General features: G+C 39.9%; 1 protein-coding gene across 6 annotated transcripts in view; it reads left to right on the top strand.

The window, feature by feature from the left end:
* ARID5B (AT-rich interaction domain 5B) overlaps nucleotides 1-23,772 on the top strand; it is a 195,813-nt gene that overhangs the window by 146,492 nt on the left and 25,549 nt on the right. For 5 of the 6 annotated variants that reach the window (XM_033209158.1, XM_033209157.1, XM_033209159.1 and 2 more), the window contains 4 exons: nucleotides 2,480-2,592; nucleotides 8,684-8,888; nucleotides 10,817-10,869; nucleotides 21,537-21,634. In XM_033209158.1, the coding sequence (XP_033065049.1) occupies nucleotides 2,480-2,592; nucleotides 8,684-8,888; nucleotides 10,817-10,869; nucleotides 21,537-21,634 (469 nt within the window). Of the gene's footprint in view, nucleotides 1-688; nucleotides 1,074-2,479; nucleotides 2,593-8,683; nucleotides 8,889-10,816; nucleotides 10,870-21,536; nucleotides 21,635-23,772 lie in introns of those variants that run through there. The other variant, XM_033209162.1, reaches the window with a different exon arrangement.

Genomic DNA, 23,772 nt, shown 5'->3' with positions numbered 1-23,772 from the left:
CAGAGGGGAGAGTAGGAGAGGAATTTGATTTTGAGCCCTGAGTGACTGGTAAGATTTGCCCAACCATACCTGAAATACTGAAGTACTTGCCTTAGTAAGAACAAAGGGCTTTTTCTCTTGATCAAATCCCATTTAGAGTTTACGTTTGTGTGACCAGAATATTAGGTGCTAGTCTGTTCTAAATTTGTAATTCTCAGAATCTGCTGGGGGAGTACATGTGCTTCTCTGGATTCTGAAAACAGCTCAAAGAATGGAGAAAATAAACCCAGTTTGGGGATGACTTCTTGTCAGTTCCCGGAACCTTTGCCTTTTTTTTAAAAAACAGCATGTTTGATGCAAGTTCTATCGAAAAGACCTTTGGGATTTGAAAGCTTTTCTAGAAATAAATGCCTTTTAGGTTTAAGTGCTTTTCGCCAAAATGTTAGGAAAGGAAGATCATAGTAACAAGTCTTAGAACAGAGGGGATACTGTTTTGTTTGTTTTAATGAAATGCCTCAGACCTGCTACCCCAAGTTCTGTTTGTCAGCTTTCTGCTCAGCTATTATTTTGATAAGGGACTTGAAAGTACATCCTTCCCTCGTGGTCATTAAAGTCTTAACACTTGGGTCAGTTGTGGAAACACTTCTGTGCTACACAAAGTCTTCTAAACAAAACAAACAGTCCATGCCCTGGCTCCAGGCTGCGGACCGTGTCAAATTCATGGAACGTGGCATCGTGCTCTGACAAGGGGAGCAAGAGGTCAGGATCCACAAAACAGGCCGGATGAAATCACCAACCCCGTGCGGGGAGGTGGAGAGAGCAGAGCCCTCCCTGCCAGTCTGGCAACTCCAGCAAAGTCCTCAGGCTCATCCCACACACTCGGTGCTAGTCACTGCTGTGTGTTTACATGAGTAATGGAGCTGCCGGGGGAGGGGAGTTGTAAGCAGAGCGCTGAGCCTCGCAGCTCGCATTCGGAGGGAAGCTGACATCCACACCGAGTCGAGACTTCCAGGGATGTGGCCGGGGAGCAGTCACATGCTGTAGCTTTCATGAGCACAGACATCAGTCAGGCAGATGTTTGTCGACTGGAATGGGTAATCGCTACTTTCTCTTTGCTTGATTTTTGTTTATGAGCTTGTTTACCTTTGGTAATTCCAGCCTGGCTTTCTGGGATGGACTTTCAGACCAGCGTTTAGGGGAATGAGAGGAGAGAGCGGGTGTGGGAAGGGGATCCTAAGCCCTAAAGCCTCTTTTTAAACTTTTGCCTCTCAGATTCTAAAGGCAGCTCTGCTTTACTGAGCTTTTACCAACAGTAAAACTGTTATCCGGAGGAGAAAAACAAATTAGTAGGATTAACTGTGTTTGTAAAATGAGTACAATGTAAAAATGTCCTAAAACCACTGGTTAACTGCCTAAGTAAGATTAACAACAGTTAAGAAGGTTCATGTTGTTTAGATGTGACATTGTCATAATCACTCCTTAAGTAATAAAAAGTGTGGGTACCTTGAAAGGTCTGAACAATATTGTTTAGGGTATAATTGATTAGCTTGGAGTCGTTCTGGGGTTGGTTGGTTAGTTGGTTGTTTTTAATTTTGCTTGACTTGGGTGACTGATGAAGTTAAATGTGAAAGCTGATGCCGGATAGTCATAGCTCTCAATAAACAGCAGCCTTTCCTCCCGACTTTCTGTATAGATCTTAAAAGGAACCAAGTTACTCAGCATCAAGGATGAAATAGAACTTTGATTTGTATCTTGTCTTTTCAAAAGTGTAGCCCCCATGGAATCAAGCCAACCTCAGTGTAATCTTTGGATGTTATTTTAAATAAGCCTGAAGATCTTCATAAAAATATATTGAAAAGGAAAAGAGAGCATGCTGATTTAAATGTATCTGCCAGATTTGTTGAGATTTGAAACATGCTGGTTGCGGTATTATTAGTAAATATATGTAATAATATTTTCCAGCTTGCTGTTGTGAATGCTTCTCTCTCTTTAGCTATCTCTCTACTTATCTGTATGGTAATTTGAGAGAATTTCCTTGTCTCTGAATATTTTGTAAAAGAGATGTTTTCAACATTTCATTGCTATGATACCATAAGGGCAGGCATGTCACTTAGGTTTCTGAAAGCAAGATACAAAACAAAAACCAAAGATTGAGCTCAAAGCCTGGCTCAGTTTTTCAGCCCCAAATGCTTCTTGTCAAACAACGTGGAAGGACATTTTTCTTACCATGATCCTTTAGAGCTAAGAGCTTCGTGTAACTTATATTAATTAGACATGTTAAAGCTAAATAGATTAGCTTTGGGAAATATGTACAGAAATGTATACTCTACCAGTATGTAAGCATTCAGAGAGAGAAGCGTGTAATAATGAGGGCTGCCTGCCAATATATGTACATTTCTCTGAACAATTAGAAGGGATCACTGTAGTGAGATTCTGGGTCTTTAATAAAGAAACCCATGCAAATGAAAATGTGTATCAATTGTTTTCCATTTGTTTTCAGCGCCAAATCTTAAAGGCAGACCACGCAAAAAGAAACCATGCCCACAAAGAAGAGATTCATTCAGTGGTGTTAAGGATTCCAACAATAATTCCGATGGCAAAGCCGTTGCCAAGGTACGGTCATTCACTCCACGGTATTCATTTCGTTGCATCTTTTTATTTTTGCTTTTTCTCTTTATCTCTCTGTGCCTGTGTCTTGGAGGCAGTTTTCAATTCAACATCTGACTTTGGTATTCAGAGCTTTTGAAGCTCTATGCTGTGCCTGTTCCTGCCACCTCCCTTCCCCCTGGTTGCTGTGGGGTGGGGGAGGTAGGCATTTTGATTAGTCAACAGAAAGACTTCCTACCTCCCAGTTTGGCCTGTTATGAGTAAAGGACAGATGATTAAGCACCCACGTCATTGAGGCTGAGATTTCATAGTGGGTGACACAATGACATAGTTTACTCTGCTTGTGTCAAAAATAGACCAGCTGAACCGTCCTCTTTCTGAATGTGTTCATCTAAATGTGTTTTGGAGATTAACAGAGGATGAAATTAGAAATAGCTAGAATTAATCATTTTAGTTATGTATTTTTCAAAGTCACTTCTAATTTACATTAGACTAAAATTAAAGATCCATAGCAAAATATTTAGATGTATACATATGCCTACAAGCATTTATATACTTTTAAAGATCTCTGTTAATCCTGAATGAAAGTAAATTCTACACTGTTGTTCAGGACCCAGGTCCATTTTTTGCCTAAGCATTCCTTGGAATCTTGAAAGTGCATGCCTAAAATATTTAGCACAACAAAGGGTAAAGTATCACTTTATATATTTTTAGACTTACCTTTCTGACTTTTGTGGGCTTGGGTCAGATTTCCATGGTTCTGTTTACTGCATTTAGGTGTTATTTTTGTGCTAAAGACAGCAATAGTCCCTTTAGGATTTTAATTGAAGAAAAGATTTCAGCTGATACCAGTTTCCAGATGAAAGAATCAAAGAACTAAACTTCTGAAAATGGGTCCATTTTGATTAGTGGTGAATTTGGAAGAGTCTGATGTAGAAAAAAAAAACATGAATTCAGTTCTGTGTTGACGGTTTACTGTTTCTCTGTCATGTACTCTACCTTCTTTCCAGTGTAATGAAGTAAATCTTATACTTTCATATTCTAAAAAATTTTATCTTTAAGCATCTTTGTTTCATTAGGAAATTCTAAGGACTTTTTGCTTAGAATTTCTAAATAGATTCCAAAGGGTTAAGAAGAGATCAACCAGGAGAAATGTGTATTTTCCATTTTCTGGCTGAAAACAAATCTCTTTCCCTAAAGTTATTTTTGTTCTGCACATTTAACTTTCTGCTAGTTAACTCCACATGGATACCATGAATGACATTTTCTTGTAAGTTGGACACCTCAGACCTAGAACTGTCTACCTAGGACTTTGGTTTCCATCGTCTTGAAGGATGTCAGCAGGAACAGTTCATTCCCTACTATGTAGTTTGCAAGATCCTGCAGAATGGAGCAAGAAGGTTTTAAGACCGTAACATTCAGCAGAGCTTTCACTGCCCATGCCTTCTGTTGGTGTCCAGCCCATCCTTCTTGGTTGACAGCATGTGTTTACTGCAGCATGTTCTGTACCTGAGCCCAGCAGGATAAAGCTCCTTTCCATGCCACGTGGAATCACTACCACCATCCTTATGCCTCTGGGAATTTTACAGAACTTGTACAATTGATCTGAAGGAACAGATCTCCAATGTTTCTCTCCACGGAAGGCAGCTCAGAACTCACTGTTGGGTTCACAAAGCCGAGAAGAACAAGAGCCTGCTGTAGAGATGGGCTGTATTTGATGTTCACTGACTTCTTAACAAGAAGGATAGAAGTCAGTCCTGGATTTTCTAAGTGATGCCTTTACCCCACCCCTGCAACAGTGCTGCCTGTCAGCATCTTTACAAAGAGATGGATCATTCTTCCACTGTTGGTGTTCAGTGGAGAACAGATGAATGTCATGCTGCAGTCAGCTCCTAGGGACTGGTCTAATGGCTTGGCTCTTTTCAGAGTCTTAGATTACAGTCATGCCTTGGCCACTTCCAGGGGGTCTGGCAAGACCACTTAAGCAAAAACATCAGTAAGTATGAAGTGTGACGAGCTTGTCCGTTGGCACCAACAGACAGATGTAAAATCCCTGCAGAATGAACAAGGCACATCTGGGACAAAGACAGTCATTAAAAAGCATGTGTGCCTTCATGTGGTCTTTTCTCATGAAACACTACAGTACAGATTATAAGTCTGTGACCACCTAATCATCTGCTGAATTGGAAGCAGCATCTTAGAGGACAGTGAGCTGTTTGACTTTGTGACCGAGACCCGTGTGACTGTTTCTTTTTAAAAGTGCCTCAAACAGACCATTTCTAACTAAGCACCCACTTCATGCAGCTCCACACAGCAGAACTCTTACAGTGGGACCCACTGGGTTTGTTGTATTTATGACTGGAAAAATAAGTCAAGTGATTTGCCGCTCGCCATCAAAACATGGCACCCCTTCAATGAGAACATGAAAACTAGCTTTGCAAGACCATGTTTTCCAAGGTAGAGAAAATTACATGGCTTCCCAAAGATAGCAAGTGTCACGTGGGGAGGAAAATACCAATTCTTTGAAGATATCATGACTGTGTTCAGCCCAAATCCTGCCATTTTTTCTGGAATCATCTTAAAGCAGTGAACCTGAGGCCCAGGACTTTCATAGAGTGATCTATAACAGAAATCTTGGCATAGGACCCTAATAAAAGGCCTACATTGATAGAAGGCAAATTATTTTTAATATCCCATATGCATTTTCTGAAGGGCAGAAGTATATTACAAGTGGTTTATATTCTAAAGGGAACACAAAAAGGGAAACTCTGGTGGGAAGTGTGTTCATTTAAATCATAAACATACTTTCTATATTTCACAAATGTGATACTTTCATTATTTTCAATATTTTTCCACTCATTTAGTCCTCAGAACTATTCCCAGGGATGATCATTTTTGCTTTACTTGCTTTACTAAGGAAGAAACTGAGGGTCACCTAGCAAGTTAGCAGCCAAACCAAGATTAGAACTCTAGCTTTTTGTATTGCTGGTTCAGCACATCTTACTGCCCCAGTTGAAGGCTGGATTAGTTATAACTCAATCCCATGGAAGGATGTGGTTAATATCAAATAGGTGGTGGATCATTGAAAACGTTAAATGTTGATTCTTTAATTAGCACCTCCTCAATCATTTTGGAAACCCCAAAGCAGTTAGTGAGCTCAACAGGTGTATGGTGTTCAGGTCAGGAAAAACAGATCTAGTAATTAATTGTCACCATCAAAACACTGGGCTTTCTTAGGTCAACATGAAGACTGGCTCCCATTTCTACTACCACCTGCACTATAATAATTTCATAGATTGCAATGCTGAGAATGCTTTGGGTAAATGGAAAAACAGATAGAAAGGAACTTGATTTAGTCCTACCCAGAATCAGAATCATACCCTAAAGAGCTCATTTATGTTAACTGAAAAAAAAAAAAAAATGTATCAAGCTAGAACAAGAAAAGAAGCCTCTGTCCGCTCGTTCACTTCTTACTAAGTACCTAGCCTCCCCAGGAGCTGCATGCCCACTGAGATTCAGGACAGAGTTCAGTAGGCAGCAGCCTGGCTTCACTTGGAGCCTTTGCTATGTAGCAGGGAGTCTCGGTTACTTTGGACCTGGTTCATGCACCCCTCTGTGTCTTCCTTCTGTTTCTGAGTGTTTCTGCATAGATGAGGAAGAGGGTTAAGCCGCTCTCTACACGCCAAGGAGCTCAAACCTCATTCTCCTTTTAACAGTGGTTCTTCTGACCTAATAATATAGGTAGTTGGCCCATTATCACTGCACATTTAAGACTCATTTCGTTTTATACACAAACCTGAGAGATCTACTTCTTTATGTTGTAAGATTGGGGTCTGGAGCGGGGCAGACCTGAGTTCTAAACCCAGAGGGTCTGCCCCTTCCAAACCATACATGACCTCATTAAGCTCTAGTTTCCTCAACTGTAAAATGTGGCTAAATATCTCCCTTTTACAATTCTTAAGAACATTAAGGTAGAATATGTGAAACCCACAGCACTGTATCTAACTCATTGTAGGTGCTCAGTTGAAAACTGATTTCCTTCCCTTTTGCTCAGTATACAATAGAAGGAATGGAACTCTTTGACACATTGGAAACCCCTAGCTTTGTCTTTTACTTTTCATTTGATAAGTCACATTTCTGAGTGGTAGGCTTCATAATGTCTGGTAATAAGACAGGCTTTTTAATTGGAAGTTTGTTTTGATTACCAATTTAATATTTGTATTAAGAGTGTCAGAAAAGTATACATTTAAAACCACAAGGCTGCTTGGGCTTAAATTCCAGGCTCCCCACTTACTAACTAGGGCATGATCTTGTGATGTTGTACATGCTGCTCATCCTGTCTCCCTCTGTTTCCTCATTTCTAATATGAAAATAATAACTACCTCATTCGGGTTGTGAGTATGAAATAACACATAAACAGCGTTGAGAATAGAGCCTGGCTGCCCAGGAAACACTCAGGAAGGGGTGGGGGGCAATACAAATTAAAACTGGAGTGATATTATGATTTCAAGAAGCCATTAAATTATAGATTTCATCAGAACTTTAGATCCAACAGCCTAAAATTTGGCAGTAAAAAATGACAGGATGTTCGCCTTAATATAATGTTACAGAGTACAAAATCTACATGGAAAAATTGTTTTAGTCCCGTTTCCACAGCCCCTTAAAAGTTAAAATCTTACCTAGAAGCCCCATTGAATCAGTTTCATAGGAAGTTTTATCTTTTCAGGACCAGTCGAAGGATATTAAACTTTGTATGTTCACTTGAGAGAATAGGCAATGAGGAGCTCTTGCAGAGAATGCACTTTCCTTTACTAAATAAGCATAGTCTTTTATGTTCTAAATGCTTAGGAAGAAGGAGCTGCAGGGAAAGAAAAAGGGTTTGAAATCCTGAAATGGACAGCGTTGTAGAATATGTGGGACATTTTTATTCATAACATTTCCCCAGCACTTGCCCTCTTCTCTCCCGATGTCAGTTACAGAGATGTAAAGAATATTGGAATGTACACATTCCCCATGGGTGCACTTGAACTCAGAGTCTGACCCTTTGTACTTCCCCCTTTTACAATTAAAATAGCTCAGCAACTTAGCGTTATATTTAACGACCATCAAAGGCCTCTTGTAGAACATGGCAGTGAGGAGGGAACGTTAGGTTAGCTGCTCGATATGCCAAGTTCCCTATCTGCCTACAGTGTGGAAGGAAGAACATCTGGAGCCTTTACCGCCCTTTATTTTTTAATTATGGAGCTTTATACTCACTCTTCTTGGGTTTTTAGCTGACCTCTACTCTTTCTTCTGTGGCAAGTTAACATCTTATTCTTAGAGCTGACTGATAAAGCAAGAAGCCCTCATTAAACAGTGAGATCTTTGTTTCCTACTGAGGGTGTACCCCCGCATCACCCTTGGGTGGCAAACAGCAGAGGTCTTGCTGGTATTGCTGATGCCAGCATCTGCTGGTATTGACTTGTTTTTCAAGGTTGCTGGAGAGAATAGCAACAAGAATGGTTTACTACAAAGAAATAGACCTGCCTTTCATTTTGATACAAAGTATGAAATATGGTACTATTTGTTAAGGAGGCAGGGTTTGTTCAAGGACATTAACTGATGCTTCTCCTTAAGAAAATAAAATGTATTAATATAGAGAGACAAAAGAATGTTTCTACCAGATACCGAGCCTTATCTCTCATTTCATATCAACATACTTGTCAGGAGTCTAAAAGAAGCTGGCATAGTTTGGCAAACTATGACCCTCTTGCTGGCAATTTCTGTCAATAAAGTTTTATTGGAACACAGCCACACCCATTTGTTAACATATTGCTGATGCCTGCTGTCCTACTAGAGTTGAATAGTTGCAACAGAGACTGTGTGACCCAGAAGCCTACAGTATTAATGATGTGACCCTTTACAGAAATTTGACATCCCCTGGCCTCAGACAATTCATCTTCAGTGATGCCTCTGAAAAGCTATTAAAAGCAGGGATAATTTACTGGTTCACCCTTAGCACTCACTGAAAAGTGTCGCTGGCTCTGTCACTAGCTCTGTCTTGGTAAGCATCCCAGGGCTGTGCCTCATCTGATGTGGCATATTTTCCCTTTTCCAGGTGAAATGTGAGGCCAGGTCAGCCTTGACCAAGCCGAAGAATAACCATAATAACTGTAAAAAAGTCTCAAATGAAGAAAAACCAAAGGTTGCCATTGGCGAAGAGTGCAGGGCAGATGAACAAGCCTTCTTGGTGGCACTTTATAAATACATGAAAGAAAGGAAAACGCCGATAGAACGAATACCCTATTTAGGTTTTAAACAGAGTGAGTATACTTGTTTTCGTTTCTGAATTATCAGAGCTGCTCAGCTTCTTTGAACTGGAAAAAATAATTTTGACTCAGGATTATGTTGAAATCCTAATCTGGGGATAGTGCTCTCTGTTTATACTAAATCCATAAATGTTCCAAGCCAAGAATTTTTTCCCTGCCTTTTTCCGCTACATTGTTCCCTTCTGGGACAGTTGCAGTGAGATATTTATAGGCTTGAATCCACTGATTATGACTGGAAATAGACATGTTGAAAGTTTCTCATTTTCTGTTTTGTCAATCTTGAGTGTCTGTGACGCCTTTCTTGTGAGATAATAATATGACGTAGCTTTATCAGGCACAGATGTTGCCTGTGAAAAAAACAGCTTTTAAAAGGAGGACATTTAAAGATGGACAAAAGAACCACGAAGAGAAAACACATTTCCTAAGCCCCAAATGTGTTAAAAGATAACAAAAATCCAACTTCAGAAAAACAATAAATAGACAGATTGGAACAGGGGGCCTAATTTTGGATTACCTTGACATGTACATTTAAATGTAAATGTCATAGTGTATTTGTAAGGAGAATGGGAAACTCATAGCCAAACAGGATTCCAAATCAAAAGAGAGGAAATTCAGATCCTGCCTTGATTTTGCAACTGAATATATATTTTGCCTCTGTCTGGATTTAGTGGTGCACAAAGCGATGAGCCTCTGGCTTGAAATAGTATTTTCTCCAAACGTATCTTCCTAGATTAAAAACGTGTCATTTTGATGAAGAATGTCAAACCTGTGTGTTTTACATAACAATTTACATACCTAATAGCAATTGGCACTGATTGCAAGAGAACACTCGCAGCCATTATAAACTTATATAACTACGAATGATTACAATGTTTGTCTGAAAACTGGTTGCTTGAAATAGAAGTAAAATTAATGTACTATGAACAGCTTTGTTGCATTATGCATTGGTTCAGATTAAATCAAGGCCGAGGCAGGGCTCTTGATAGCTCTGAAGTGTAGTGTAAGGTTCAATGAGGCTTTGCGAACATGTTGTGTCAAAGAGCCTTTAAAAAAAAAATCATTTTATTCTTCCTTTTCCTTACCAAGGAATCACTTGAAGTTCAATTTTCCCCTCATGTAAAAGAATCAAATCCATAGCAGTCCCATTCCATGGTATTTGGTATAAATGAACAGGGTTGCTAGCGATTTGGTATAGTTGTTTAACAGCATAAACATATACAAACTCTGTAAAGAGAAATCTGTTTGAAAAAAAATATATTTGCAACATCCCACAGGCCAGTTAGGGGACTAAGTGAGTTCATGACTCAATTCCTCTCTGAATGAATGTCTTCATTCCCTTTTATCTGTTGTATCACTGTGGCCTCCATGTGAAATATTTGTTTTCCTACTCACTGCCAGCCACCACATGTTGGTGAAATACTGTATGATCCTTTAATACAGTGCTGCCATCAGACATTCTATTAAGAAGGTAATCATATATTCAAGTGGCTGTTATTTATTGATTATGGAGAGTTCTTATCTGAGAGAAGCTCTATATATTACTGTTTAATCAATGACTTCTTTCTAAGGGTCGAGCAAGACCAACCCCAGTTTTGAAAGCCCACACTTTTTCCCAAAGACACCTAATTTAGCTTCTCTTGCTCTGCTGATGACAGTAGGACTAAAACTCTTGCCTTTATCCTAAAAGTAGAACCATTTTTGTAGCTTTATGACTGTTTCTTAAGAAATGTTTTAAGTGGTAATAATAGATTGTGTTGTTGAATGCCCTTTGGGCAAATTGTTTCCTAAGAACTTAGCTCTCTGGGGTACATTAGTATTTCTTTTTTTTCTCTTTCTCATTGAAAAAAAAAATGTTTTAATTGACATTTCTTGGAAATATGTTAATGCAATGCTTATCTAAATACTTATTGTCCCTCTAACAGTTAACCTTTGGACTATGTTTCAAGCTGCTCAAAAACTGGGAGGATATGAAACAGTAAGTGTTTAAGCAACTTAAATGAAATAATTTTGCAATCTAACTTTTCCGCTCTCTTTGACCAAAATGGAGAACATGCAAGGGCAAACCATCACTGACTGCCTTTTCAAATGGCTCTACACTTCTGGGGGTTTATTGGGCCACTTTGGAAACAGTCCCAATTAGTTCCAGGTTTGGCAAAACTGTAAACTTGTCGTAAAAACTACAAGTGGAAAACATATGTAACTCTCCCCTGTCAGGGAAATTAGTTGGGTCTGTAATTTTTTCCCATGTTGAGAAAGGGCTATTATTGTACAACAAGCCAAGATTGCATAAAAGAAATTTCCCTTGGCAACATACCTGACATCTGTTCATGTCTAATATGGGAAATGTATTAAAGGCTTTCAAAAGTAATCAGTATTGGCCATTAAGGAATAGAATGCAGCAGGATCTCCTCTCATTCTAGGGCAAAGAAGCTTTATTAGACAAGGGTCAGTGCTGCATAAACAGGAAGTTATCAAACTTATTCAGAACAGGCTCTGACACTCTTTATCAGCTAATTCTAACTGACAGCAATGGGTTATTTTTAGCCTACAGGAAAATTTGATGGCCGAGGATTTTTACAGCATGTATTTTGAACCAATGAAACGTTAGAGCAACAAACTGAGATTAAAATCTTTAAATAAGAAAGAGCTGCATAAATATAGCCCACAGAGATGACATCTGTAATAAAATCCATTGACATAGGAAGATGTCGTCATTGGGAGTATTTTCTCCTCCACACAATGATCAGATTAAGTTGTGTAGATTCTTCTTGCAATTGAATAAGAAATTATTTTTTCATTGCTTAAGAAGTAATCTGGGATATCTCTGTACCATAGTAAAATGACAGTAAGACACACAGTCAAGAAAACGAAATTCATTTTAGCCCAAACGCAATAACCAGTGCTTCTTGCCAGATAAAGCACATTGTTCCACAGACTAATATAATGGTTTGATGTGTGGCTCTTGGGATGGCGAAAGAGGACAAGCATTATATGGTCCAGATAATCTGGTATTTACTTGTTGAGCTCTCTGCTATGAATTCTGACTAAAAATTCTTTGATATGAGTAATATGTGCTTGTAATATGTTTCATATATGGGGTATGTACACATGTTTATAAAGAAATATACATGGACTACATATAAAATGTGCATTTCATATACATAAATTTACTTGAAATATTTATCAAGTGCCCTATGTAAAAATTATAATTTTTCACTTAGTTGAGTCTGTTGATAGGATCAGGATATGAACTCCTTGCCACCGTAGCTCATAGTTTTTGGCAAAATCTTGAGCTAATTATAGCCCTCATTCATGTAAAAAAAAAAATGGTAACTTATTCAGGGTTAGTCTCATAAACGTAGAAGTCAACCCCACAGGCTAGACTTTCAAGTCTAGCTTTTAATGTTTAGAATAGGAATACACATTTTTATATGAACTATGACTACAGATAGTTATATGATATTGAACAATATTATGAAATGTCTTTTCACACTCAGGAACTTTTTGTTATTCACTGATAGGGAGAGTGCCAACAATTTCACAGGATCAGTTTTTCCTGCTTTTGTGTCTTCTGTATCTTCACAAATATTTTTTTTCCATGCAACAGCAAATTGATGTAGAATGTACAGAAGAAACTTCTGATAAATTACATTGTTCTTTGAACAAATAGTATTTATCCTTTTGTTGAATGAATGAATGACCACACAATCAGCAAAACACCTGACCACATATTTACTGAGTACCTTATGTGTACAAGGCATTGTTTTAGACTCTGTTAGATGCAAGGTTTCAGTCAAGCCAGTAATTTCAGTCCTTAAGTTGCTTACCATCCAAGAGAGGCAATAATGACCAAACAAGGTGGAAAAAGGTCAGTGCCCTACACAGGTAAAGTACTTACTCATGTAGAGATGAGAGAAGGAAGGCTTGATGGCTCTGAGGCCATTTGGGAAGAATTCTGGGGAATGGATAGAATTTAGACATGAATGATGGATTATGCCTTCCAGATAGAGAGAATGAATCAAATAAGGGAAAATATGTGGAGGCAGAATAAAGCTGGGCATGGTCGAGAGTTTGAAAAATATAAACTAGAGTGATGAGGTGGCTGGGACAAGTGGCCCTGAAGGGAAGTTTCTAGAGAGAAGGATGGAGAGAAGATGGAACCAAGTAAGGAAAGTCCTCCGATGCTAGGTCCCTGATGTTAGGCCTTCAGATGCTAGGCCCTTTCATGCTTGGTCCCAGATACTATGCCCTCCCATGCCATGCCCCAAAGTTATTCGTTAGGCTGTGGGAACTACAGAAAGTTGCCAGCTCCCCATCTCTGGTGATAAGAGTTACTGCTGTTTCTGGTACTGTGTGGGTACCTTCTCAGTGGGAAATTTATGCCCTCCTTTTAGGCAGATAGGCAGATAAAGGGAAGGCAGAGAACTCTTCCTGAATCTGTTGTTATCTGTTGCCCTCATCTCAAAATAATCTTTGTGCCAACGTGGCATAATTTAGGGGTGACATATTCTGATCCCCTTCACTGGGGCTAGGGAATATGGAAGATCAAATTGGCATCTGCTCTCCATCTGGTCATGAACAGAATTTTAAAAGACATTTCTGCTTCATCCCTTCCTCCTTTCCTTCCTTCTTCCTTTTTAAATGTTTCATGCTGTAGATTGGCCCTGCAGATACTTAAGTTTGCCACCACCATTCTACATTTAAGCTTCGGAACCTCCTATAAGTACAGAATACATTTTTCTGTTGGCATATTTTGACTAATAAAACTGTGAGATGTTCAATGGGCATTGAATTTTGAAGTCAGTCCAGGAGATGTACAACTAATATCCAAAGTCTGAAGGCTTAAGTTGTCATCACAGAGTTACTAGAGGACACTTATCTTTGACATGATCTGGTATCAGAAACGAGTGTAGACCTGTAGTCATTGAGAACTCAAAAGAGATCTTAGAGTCTTCTAGGTCAGTGGCTCCTAAAAGCTACTCAAGAATAGGGCTCATGTTTTTAACGGGGAACTTTAAGTGGTTGTTTAGACCCCCACCCCAAGATATAAACTGTGAGTTGGGGCATGGGCCCAAGACGCAGAGAATCCTTTTCTTTTAAGCTGCCCAGGTGATGTTAATTCAAATCCAGTGATAACAGTGATTTGTAACACTTAGCCGAGTGTTTCCCATGGCTCTTAGCTTCAGAATGTGACCCCTATCTAAGTCACGTATCAAAGATTTTTCTTCATGCCATTACTACAGAAGCAGGCTAGAATACTCATATTTCCTCGGCTCAAGAGCAGCAAAGAGTTTCTGACAAGTATTTTTGCATTTGGTAAAATGGTAGTCTAAGTTGGAACTCAGTAAACTATTTTTATTTTTAATGAGGGGAAGTGTAGAAGTGTAGTACTCTCAAATTAATTTTTCTCAAATTGGCCTTTGTGCAAAAAAAAAAAAAAAAATGCCTGCTGTGCCCCAGTTCATAGCCTCATTTTACAAGTGAGAAAACTGAGGCACTGGGAGATGAAATGAGTTGCATGGGTTCATCATGGCTTTCTTCAAATTCTGACTTGGTGAGGATTTGGTACACAATTGTCTCACGACTCTGTAGCGCTACTGAAAGAGATTTATAAATGATTGTTCTTTGTGCTTTCCATTCCTAGCAATCTCTAATCTAAAATGCTTCCTACATATTTGGGACAATGTTTTGGGGAAAGGATCCGATAACCTGCCTTTTGTAGCATATTTTAGTCTGTTTTGTAGCATCTTTTAGTCTGTTTTTTGTCTAACATTTGTAGCAGCTTTTAGTCTGTTCTTTGTATCTAAAATGAGCTTTACCAGATGTACTAATTACTAGCTGAGATTTTTATCAGATTCTGAAGAACAAAATGTGTGAATTCAGGAGATGAGTCAAGAAGTATGGATAATGTAAATATTCAATAATAGTAAAAAACTGCAAGTATAAAAGCTGTAGATGTATTGCTTCTGCGGTTAACTTGTGATTGGATAAAGACATCTCTCTGGAATCCCTTCTGGTTATAAAAAGAGGTCATCTTAATTGGCTTGTTTTTGTTTGTGGTTATAAACTATTCCAGACCTTCTGGTTTGAATTGTGGATTATGGATTATTTCATTTCAGTCCTCTACAACCATCAAACTGAATTTAAAAGAAAAAAAGAGGAGCAGAAGTTTCATTGTAAGCCTTTATAGCATTTGACTAATGGCTATATGCAGTTCTCTCCATCTCTTCTGCCTTTGCTGGAAATGTATGGAATATCTCTTCATCCTCTGGTTGAGAGAACATAAATATATTGAATGGATTTGATTTCCTACAAAACAATATTCTGGCATTTTGATTAATTGACAACAAGGACCCTTCCTTTGCAATGTACCTAACTTTTCCTTCCAAACGTTAGAATATGGATCACCTACAATTGAAGAGGCAGAGCTGGATAAATCTTTGCTGATGAACTAAAGAGGCCTTCACTTCAGTGTCTGGTGAAGCAATTAATGCTGGAAGAGTAACTTGGGGTATTACCAGGATGCAGCATATGGCGGTGGTTTGCTAAAGTGATTTCCATTTGGCTAACCACACTTGATGGCAAGCCAGAGGCAATATCTGGAGAGAAGGTAGAGTTGAGAAATGGATCTTGAGTATATCTTACCCTGGAGGCACAGTGATACACAGTGGTGCCTTCTAAGAATGTCAGTTAGCAACCCTTTCTCTTCCCACCAGTGAGACAGGGCCATTATTTTTCATCTGGAAGAAGAAGCCTCTTTCCTTGCTGAAAGGATTAGGCTTTGACATCAAATTCTGGCTTTGACATCATTTTTAAGACATCCTCTGAATCTAACCCTAGTTTTCTGGACAGGCAAAGCCTCTTGCTTAAATTCAAAATTCTCCAGGCCAAAGATGATGTCATGTACTTTTGAAAGGCTCCAGTTCCTGGAGTACTACCAGGAAAAGAAAGTCATCTTCCTTGAATTCAGTCCACCCTCAAGGTGTCCTGAGAAAGAAGCTGTTTCTCAGAACAGCCCGGGCAACATTGCTTTCAGGCAAACTCTTCTCTTGAGTTAGTATTTCCTACACATTCTTAAGCCATTGCAAGAGTTTAAGTCTGAAAAGATTTCTGATACCTATTTCCTCACCAGACTGCAAAAATACCAGCATTATTGCATTCCTGCAGCCTCAAAGATAGAGAAATCAAGGCTCCAAGAGCATGTCTTGAGTTAAAATAGTGATTTTCTACTTTTTTGAAGTGACAGGATATTTTCATCCAATAAAACTGTGGAAGGGACAGATTCTTTTTCCACTCACCAGATCAGTCTTCTTGGCCAGGTGGGCAGTGTGGAGAGTTACTTTCAGGCTACCTTTAAAATGCTACCTGGGTTCTAAAGACAGTTTTTTGTTTGTTTGTTTTTGTTTTGTTTTGTTTGAGGCAGAGTCCTTCTCTGTGTTGCCCAGGCTGGAGTGCAATGGCATGATCTTGGCTCACTGCAACCTCCACCTCCCGTGTTCCAGTGATTCTCCTGCCTTAGCCTCCTGAGTAGCAGGGCTTACAGGCACTCACAACCATGCCCAGCTAATTTTGGTGTTTTTAGTAGAGACAAAGTTTCACCATGTTTGCCAGGCTGATCTCGAACTCCTGACCTCAGATTATCCACCCATCTCAGCCTCCCAAAGTGCTGGAATTACAGGCATGAGTCACCACGCCCCGCCTCTAAAGAGAGTTTGAAAACCTCTATGTTTATAAGCAATGAAAATGTTATGAACATAGTAGGTGTGCAGTGCTTTTCACAGAATCTCTTGGGTCTTACCTACACTAGGGAGAAATAACTTTCAAATATCTTCAAAGTGAGATTAAATCTCACATGTACCTAGATTGGTTTGTTTTACTTGGATGTAGTTTGCTCAGTTTTTCATCTTGCGTTATGGTTAATTGTATGAAGTTATGCTTCCCACTAAATTATGAACCCTTGAAAATAGTGATATCTCTTTCTTTTTGTGACACCATCTCATACTCTACCCTCCATCCCTTCCTTTCACCGTCATACCTCTGCACAGGCATAGTGCCTGAAAATGGTAAGCAGTGGTGGATGGTGATGTTATGAATCTGTCATCTAATTGAGGACCTTGAAGAGGAGGCACAGTCCAAAAGAAATAACTGTGTGGATGAATTTGGCTATTTTCTTTAGAAAACAAAGAGCCAGCGTGGGTGTGGTGGCTCACGCCTGTAATCCCAGCACTTTGGGAGGCTGAGATGGGCAGATCATGAGGTCAGGTGATCGAGCCCATCCTGGCTAACATGGTGAAGCCCCGTCTCTACTAAAAATACAAAAAAATTAGCTGGGCGTGGTGGTGGGCGCCTGTAGTCCCGGCTACTCGGGAGGCTGAGGTGGGAGAATGGTGTGAACCTGGGAGGCGGAGCTTGTAGTTAGCCGAGATCGCATCACTGCACTGCAGCCTGGGAGACAGAGTGGGACTCTGTCTCAAAAAAACAAAACAGGCTGGGCACGGTGGCTCAACCCTGTAATCCCAGCACTTTGGGAGGCCGAGACGGGTGGATCACGAGGTCAGGAGATCGAGACCATCCTGGCTAACACGGTGAAACCCCGTCTCTACTAAAAAATACAAAAAACCAGCCTGGCGAGGTGGTGTGCGCCTGTAGTCCCAGCTACTCGGGAGGCTGGGGCAGGAGAATGGCGTCAACCCGGGAGGCGGAGCTTGCAGTGAGCTGAGATCCAGCCACTGCACTCCAGCCTGGGCGACAGAGCGAGACTCCGTCTCAAAAAAAAAAAAAAAGCCAACACAAAAAATTAAAAAAAAAAAAAAAACTAAAGAGCCAGAAGTTCTCTGTTCCCCTAAAAACCAAATATAATAGAAGGTCAGGTTGAAACACGAATTATAACCAGGAGGCCTGAGGCTTAGTGAGAGAGTTGATCAAACTAGCCCCTTGATTAGATCAAATTTTCCAGCTGAATGGGGTTCAGTACTAGACACTAGGAGGCAGAAGTTGGTTTTATTCCAGATGGAATTTTAAAACTTACCCACATCCAGAGAGGACATTGGACAACAGAATAAAAACTTTAAGCAAATGCATAATTAGGCACCACTGAAGCCTGTTTCTACAGAAGGCAGATTTACATGAAGCTGGGAGATGTTACCATGCCCTGTTCTCTCTCCTTATTGGGCTCTGAGACCCATCATGGGTTTGGACAATGGGAGAATTTAGACATTTCTTCCTGTAGAGTCCATGGCTAGTGTTTGATTTACATCTAGAGACCAAAAAAAACAGAGAATTGTGCCCAGGAGACCTGTGTACTTAACAACATTTAACAGTTGTGAAGAGCACATTTTATGACTTTCCCGTGGAAAGAAGATACCTCAAAATGGCCCAATTCATCCAGGCTATTCAGTGGAAGCTCAGTAAACAGAGGAACCACTTCCTCGAAGGCCCAGACCTGACTTCACTCCAGATGACCCTCCCTGATAAAAATTGTCTTTAAACACCAGAACTTACTAAGTGCTAGGGGGCTGACACAGACCCCTGGCCTACTGCAGACAGCTTACTAATGCCCAGCGGTGCTTGATGTTGGCTTCCTGTGGCTACAGTTTCAAACCTAGTATGAGACAGATTATTTTTCCCTCCTGTGATAATGCATTATTTATTCCTGAAGGGCCTTTTCTTTTCTCTGATAGACAAGTGTGTCACAGGGCATTCCCTCGTTTAGATGGTAGGATGGGGAGGGAGGCACGGTCAGTTTCACACCCTAAAATATCCCCGGCTCTCTTGTTCATCAGTTTTCACAATTTGTATTATTTTATTGATATATGTGTTCTCTCAGTTGTGGGTATCCCCCACTAGAATACAGTGGTGTTGCATGCTAGCTCTGCTTTTCATTGCTGCGTCCCAGCTGTAACATTTGTTAGCACAATGCCTAATAAATGGGCGATGTCTGATAAATTTTTGGTGAATTAACGGATGAGTGAGTGGTTGGATTCTGATATAATTGAGACTGATTTGTGACTCGGTGGTGAACTTAATATAGAACTTTTTTTTTTTTGAGATGGAGTTTTGCTCTTGTTGCCCAGGCTGGAGTGCAGTGGCACGATCTTGGCTCACAGCAACCTCCGCCTCGCAGGTTCAAGAGATTCTCCTGCCTCAGCCTCCCGAGTAGCTGGAATCACAGTCATGCACCACCACGCCCGGCTAATTTTGTACTTTTAGTAGAGATGGGGTTTCTCCATGTTGGTCAGGCTGGTCTTGAACTCCCGACCTCAAGTGATCCACCTGCCTCAGCCTCCCAAAGTGCTGGGATTACAGGCGTTAGCGACCACACCCGGCCAGAACTTCCATTCTAACTAGAGATACAAGTGGTCAGGGTGAACTTTGTGCTTTGAGAATAAAACCACAGAACATTTAATTCAACCCACCACCTTAGATTGATGCTGTCCTCTTAGCTGGATTTCCCCGTTGGGAAAGACTGAAAGCTAAAGGTTGAGAACTCATAGCAGTAACTGTGATTCCCATAGTTACCTGCCTCATTTGAAGGAAAAAGCTCCCAGTGTTCTGTATTACCAACTTGCTACAAGCATGGGTTATTCTCACGTCATTCTGATGTGGAAGCTGCTTTATGCAGTGAAAAGAAGTCCACTCTTGAGACCAGAAGACAACCATGTGGGTCGTATTTTTGGCACTCTGCTGCTGTGTGTCATTGGGCAAGTGTGCAGCCTCTCTGAATCTCCCTTCTTCTGTGAATGAGATTCCTATAACCTGCCTCACAGGCTATGGGAGGATTATATGATGTCATGGATGTGAAAATCCTTTATAAAACAGACAGTGTACAGAAGAGACAAAAGGATGATCAGAGTGATGGTTTCTTAAGTGATTGCGGGGGCACACATAGGCTGTTTTCTAACTCTGTTGTGTCCCCCAGGGCCCACAGGTCTCATCTGAGTGAGGGGAATCTGGAGGTGTGTTTCAAGGGGCCTCAGTATTCTAGGGTCTTTGAGGAATCGTGCAGGCACTTGGAGGTATCCTATTTCTTCTCCCTTGATATGTGGGCCTCAAATAGGTTAGCCCGAGATTGTATCATTTAAAGGTTGGAGGCAGATTGTAACTACGTATAAAATAATTACCAAAATACATATTTTGAGTGTTTTGAAAGGGGGTTAAAACCATTTCTTATAATCCAAAACAAACTGTAAATAAGGAAGATTTTATTTTCAGTTGCACCTGCTAGTAGGTGGTTCTGTCTAGTGAGAACTATTGAAACTGATTGGCTCAAGAATGTTTCATGGGAAATGGAATAATGCACACCTAACACTGTCTTGAGGTCCTACTTGGGCCTGTTGAGGAGGGCCTATGTAAATGAAGTGGTTCTTTTTATTTGAAATAGAAAAGGTACCATTTACCCCATAATATTTAACCACCCATCTCCTCCTCCTCAGATTTACAATTACAGAGCCCCAGTTGCAAGTTGAGGTTTTTACATTTTTTTTTCTTTGATTGCTGCCTTTAGCCCCTTGGTGAACTCTGCTGGCAGCCTTGTGGGTATTTTTCAAAAGAAGCCTCCTGCTTGATTGTATTAAATTCCACTGGCAACTTGGCCACGCCCTGTCCCCTACACATTCAAATAACAGAGTTTTCCCATAACCCTGTTGAGAAATGTTCATGAGGACCTCAGAACTTGTTCTGTCTTCCAAATTTCAAGGAAATACTAGACTTAACTTGGATGTAGTCAATGACATGGTTTCCCCAAATTAATCATTTGCCAGATCTTGCATCTGTTATTTTGTAAAATCTTATTTATGTACAAAAATAAAATTAAAGGAAAAAATAAAATAAGACCATAGTGTGCAGCTCAGGATATTACAAGCTGTTTGTTTTTATTCACTCAAGTCAATAGTGTACATAGCTAGCATTTTAACTGTGGAATATGTTAGTTTTCATATGATTTGATCAATATCTCATTTTCTTGACCTAAGTGAATAAAAATAAACAGCTTGCAACATATACAGTTTCAGATTTTGGTTTTGTTTTGGTGGTTAGAGAAGCTGGCATAAAACTATAGCCTGAGATGACTATAAATTCCACAACCAATTTGATCATTTAATTTAATCTGTGTAGTAATTTTATTTATTTTTTATATTGGCAACTCATCACGTGGATCAAAAATCAGAAGATACAAAAGCATGTTTGGTGAAAAGACTCTTTTTTACCTCTATACCCGGTTCCCCATTTCCACATGCCTCAGGCAATCAATGTTAATGTTGATTCATCTAAACTGTTAAACTAAGATGTAGTTAAGCTAAAACCTGATTTTATTTTGATGCTCTATCAAATGACATAAAGGAACAGGGTATGAGTATGAGACCCTGACAAATCCACATGGATATCCAGGGAGGTGTCTTAAATGAAATGCACTTAGAATGACAAAACACACAAGCAAAAGTAGAGTTCAATTTTTATTGTAAAGAAAAGTGCTGAAAGCGAGATCTCACTATGAAACCATAAATCACCCCATATACTCTTTTGGACTTCTCTGTTTCTGGGTTTCCAGAACAGACTGTTCTCTTCTGACTGTTGCATATGTATTGAAGCCTGGCACTGTGAATCTCTTACGATGTAAGATTGAATTTCCCATTGCCATTTTTTCAGATAACAGCCCGCCGTCAATGGAAACATATTTATGATGAATTAGGCGGTAATCCTGGGAGCACCAGTGCTGCCACTTGTACCCGCAGACATTACGAAAGGTAAGAAACCATTTCATGGAATTGCTTAGTTAAAACTGTGTTAATTGAAAGGAGCTTCTGGTCAAGGATAAGACCCAGGAAGTCTAAAAGACCTTTTGGGAAACTGAAAATTTCCCTCTGGCATTTTACTTTGCATACCGCCTTGTGATTTTTAGGGAACATGGCTTTCTCTGGTTACAGGGGCTAAAATTAGATGTTCTTTTAGTTTGGTTCTATCATGTGACCACCTGCCTGACAATGCCTTTTTTTTTCCCCCACAAGCATAGATTATTCAGTATATTCTCTTTAGGCTCACTTAACATGAGAACCTCTAGCTTCTGCAAAATCTGCAATGCTACTCTGAGGTTGACATTGAAAAGTAAGCACTTCTCCTAATATTAGCATTGAAAAGTAAAGATTTCTTATAGTAAGAGAAATGGCCCCAGATCACATCTGTTGTTTTATTTCATCCTGGTGTTTTTCTTCTACGGAATCTTCTTACCAAGCTCTGTGTGGCTTGGTTTTCTAATAATTTCAGCCTATTTCAGAAAGATGATGATGATGCAAACAAGAAGTAATGCAAAATTAGCCTACTATGTTGCATCCACAGAAGTGGATTTTTGCTTTGCATTAGGACTCCGTAATTCACACCGTTAAAGACCAGTTAGCATATTAATGCATTATCCCTCTATGCTTCAAGCCCATACTTAATTTGTTTAGATCATTACCTACTTCTTTATAACTGGCACTTCCCTTTGGGTCTTATACATCCATCCTCAGGCAGTACCATTTAACTCATCAATTCTTAGTCTTTTTTTTTTCAAGTTCAATTGTACTTTTATCTGTATTGCATTTAACTCAGCTTTAGTATGGCCGTTCAACAAGAATGTTTTTGTAATAATAAATTGAATTGGGTTTAGTACACCATGAAAAATTGCCACGAAGTATTCCCAAAGGATTGCCTTACTTGGCAGGGTTGTAATGCAGAAGGATTTTTTAAAATTGATAATAGATGTTGAAATTATTACTCCTTATAGCATTGTTTTTCAATACAACACATCAATTTTTAAAATACGTTATTTCTGTCAGTGTTTAATACAAAAACTCACCCATTCCCACTGTATGTAAAAGGTACACCACTGATGTCCTAATACAAAGTAGCACTGATATCTCAGGTGAGTGTTCCGAAGATAATATCTGAGGAACCACAGGCTACTTGTTTTTGACTTACGAGTCAAGGAGTCAAGGCTTCATTCAGAACTTTTTTATTTTGAGACACGGTCTTGCTCTGCCGCCAGGCTGCAGTGCAGTGGCATGATCTCGGCTCACTGCAACCTCTGCCTCCCGGGTTCAAGCGATTCTCCTGCCTCAGCCTCCGGAGTAATTGGGACTACAGGCACATGCTACCACACCCAGCTAATTTTTGTATTTTTAGTAGAAACGGGGTTTCACCATGTTGGTGAGGATGGTCTCAATCTATTGACCTCATGATCCGCCCACTTCGGCCCCCCAAAGTGCTGGGATTACAGGCATGAGCCACCTAGCCCTGGCCAGAACATTTCTATTAGAAACCCCGTCCCTGTTTTCAAATAGATTCTGTTCTGAGAGTGGACATCCCTTTCCTTTACATGCAAATACCCTCAATACCTGAACCATCAAACTTAAAGGAGCAGAAAGCAATTAAAGCTTGAAAAAGGATTGTATCTCAGCTGTTAGCTCATCTAAAGAATGAAAGTATCAACCAAATTAATTACAAAGTATCACATGGTAAAAAAAAAAAAAAAAAAAATAGAGAGAGAGAGATAAGGTTTGGCATGGAGAGAAGGATTGAACCCATAGTTGTGTGTGTGTGTGTGGTGTGTGTGTGTGTGTGTGGTGTGTGTGTGTGTGTGTGTGGTGTGTGTGTGTGTGTGTAATTGAGCAGTTATGTGAATAAAAGTAGGATTCTTTGGAAGATTGTGTACTTTTGATTATTTACTTCTTGCTGGAGTAGGAGATTCCTGAAAGCTTTCAATCACATGGGCGGATCACGAGGTCAGGAGATCGAGACCATCCTGGCTAACACTGTGAAACCCCGTCTCTACTAAAAAATACAAAAAACTAGCCGGGCGAAGTGGCGGGCGCCTGTAGTCCCAGCTACTCGGGAGGCTGAGGCAGGA

This window comes from Trachypithecus francoisi, unplaced genomic scaffold (assembly GCF_009764315.1).
Source record: "Trachypithecus francoisi isolate TF-2019V2 unplaced genomic scaffold, Tfra_2.0 Lachesis_group9, whole genome shotgun sequence".
Taxonomy (NCBI): Eukaryota; Metazoa; Chordata; class Mammalia; order Primates; family Cercopithecidae; genus Trachypithecus; species Trachypithecus francoisi.
The sequence above is the reverse complement of the archived record's forward strand: the minus strand, read 5'-3'. Positions and strand labels throughout refer to the sequence as shown.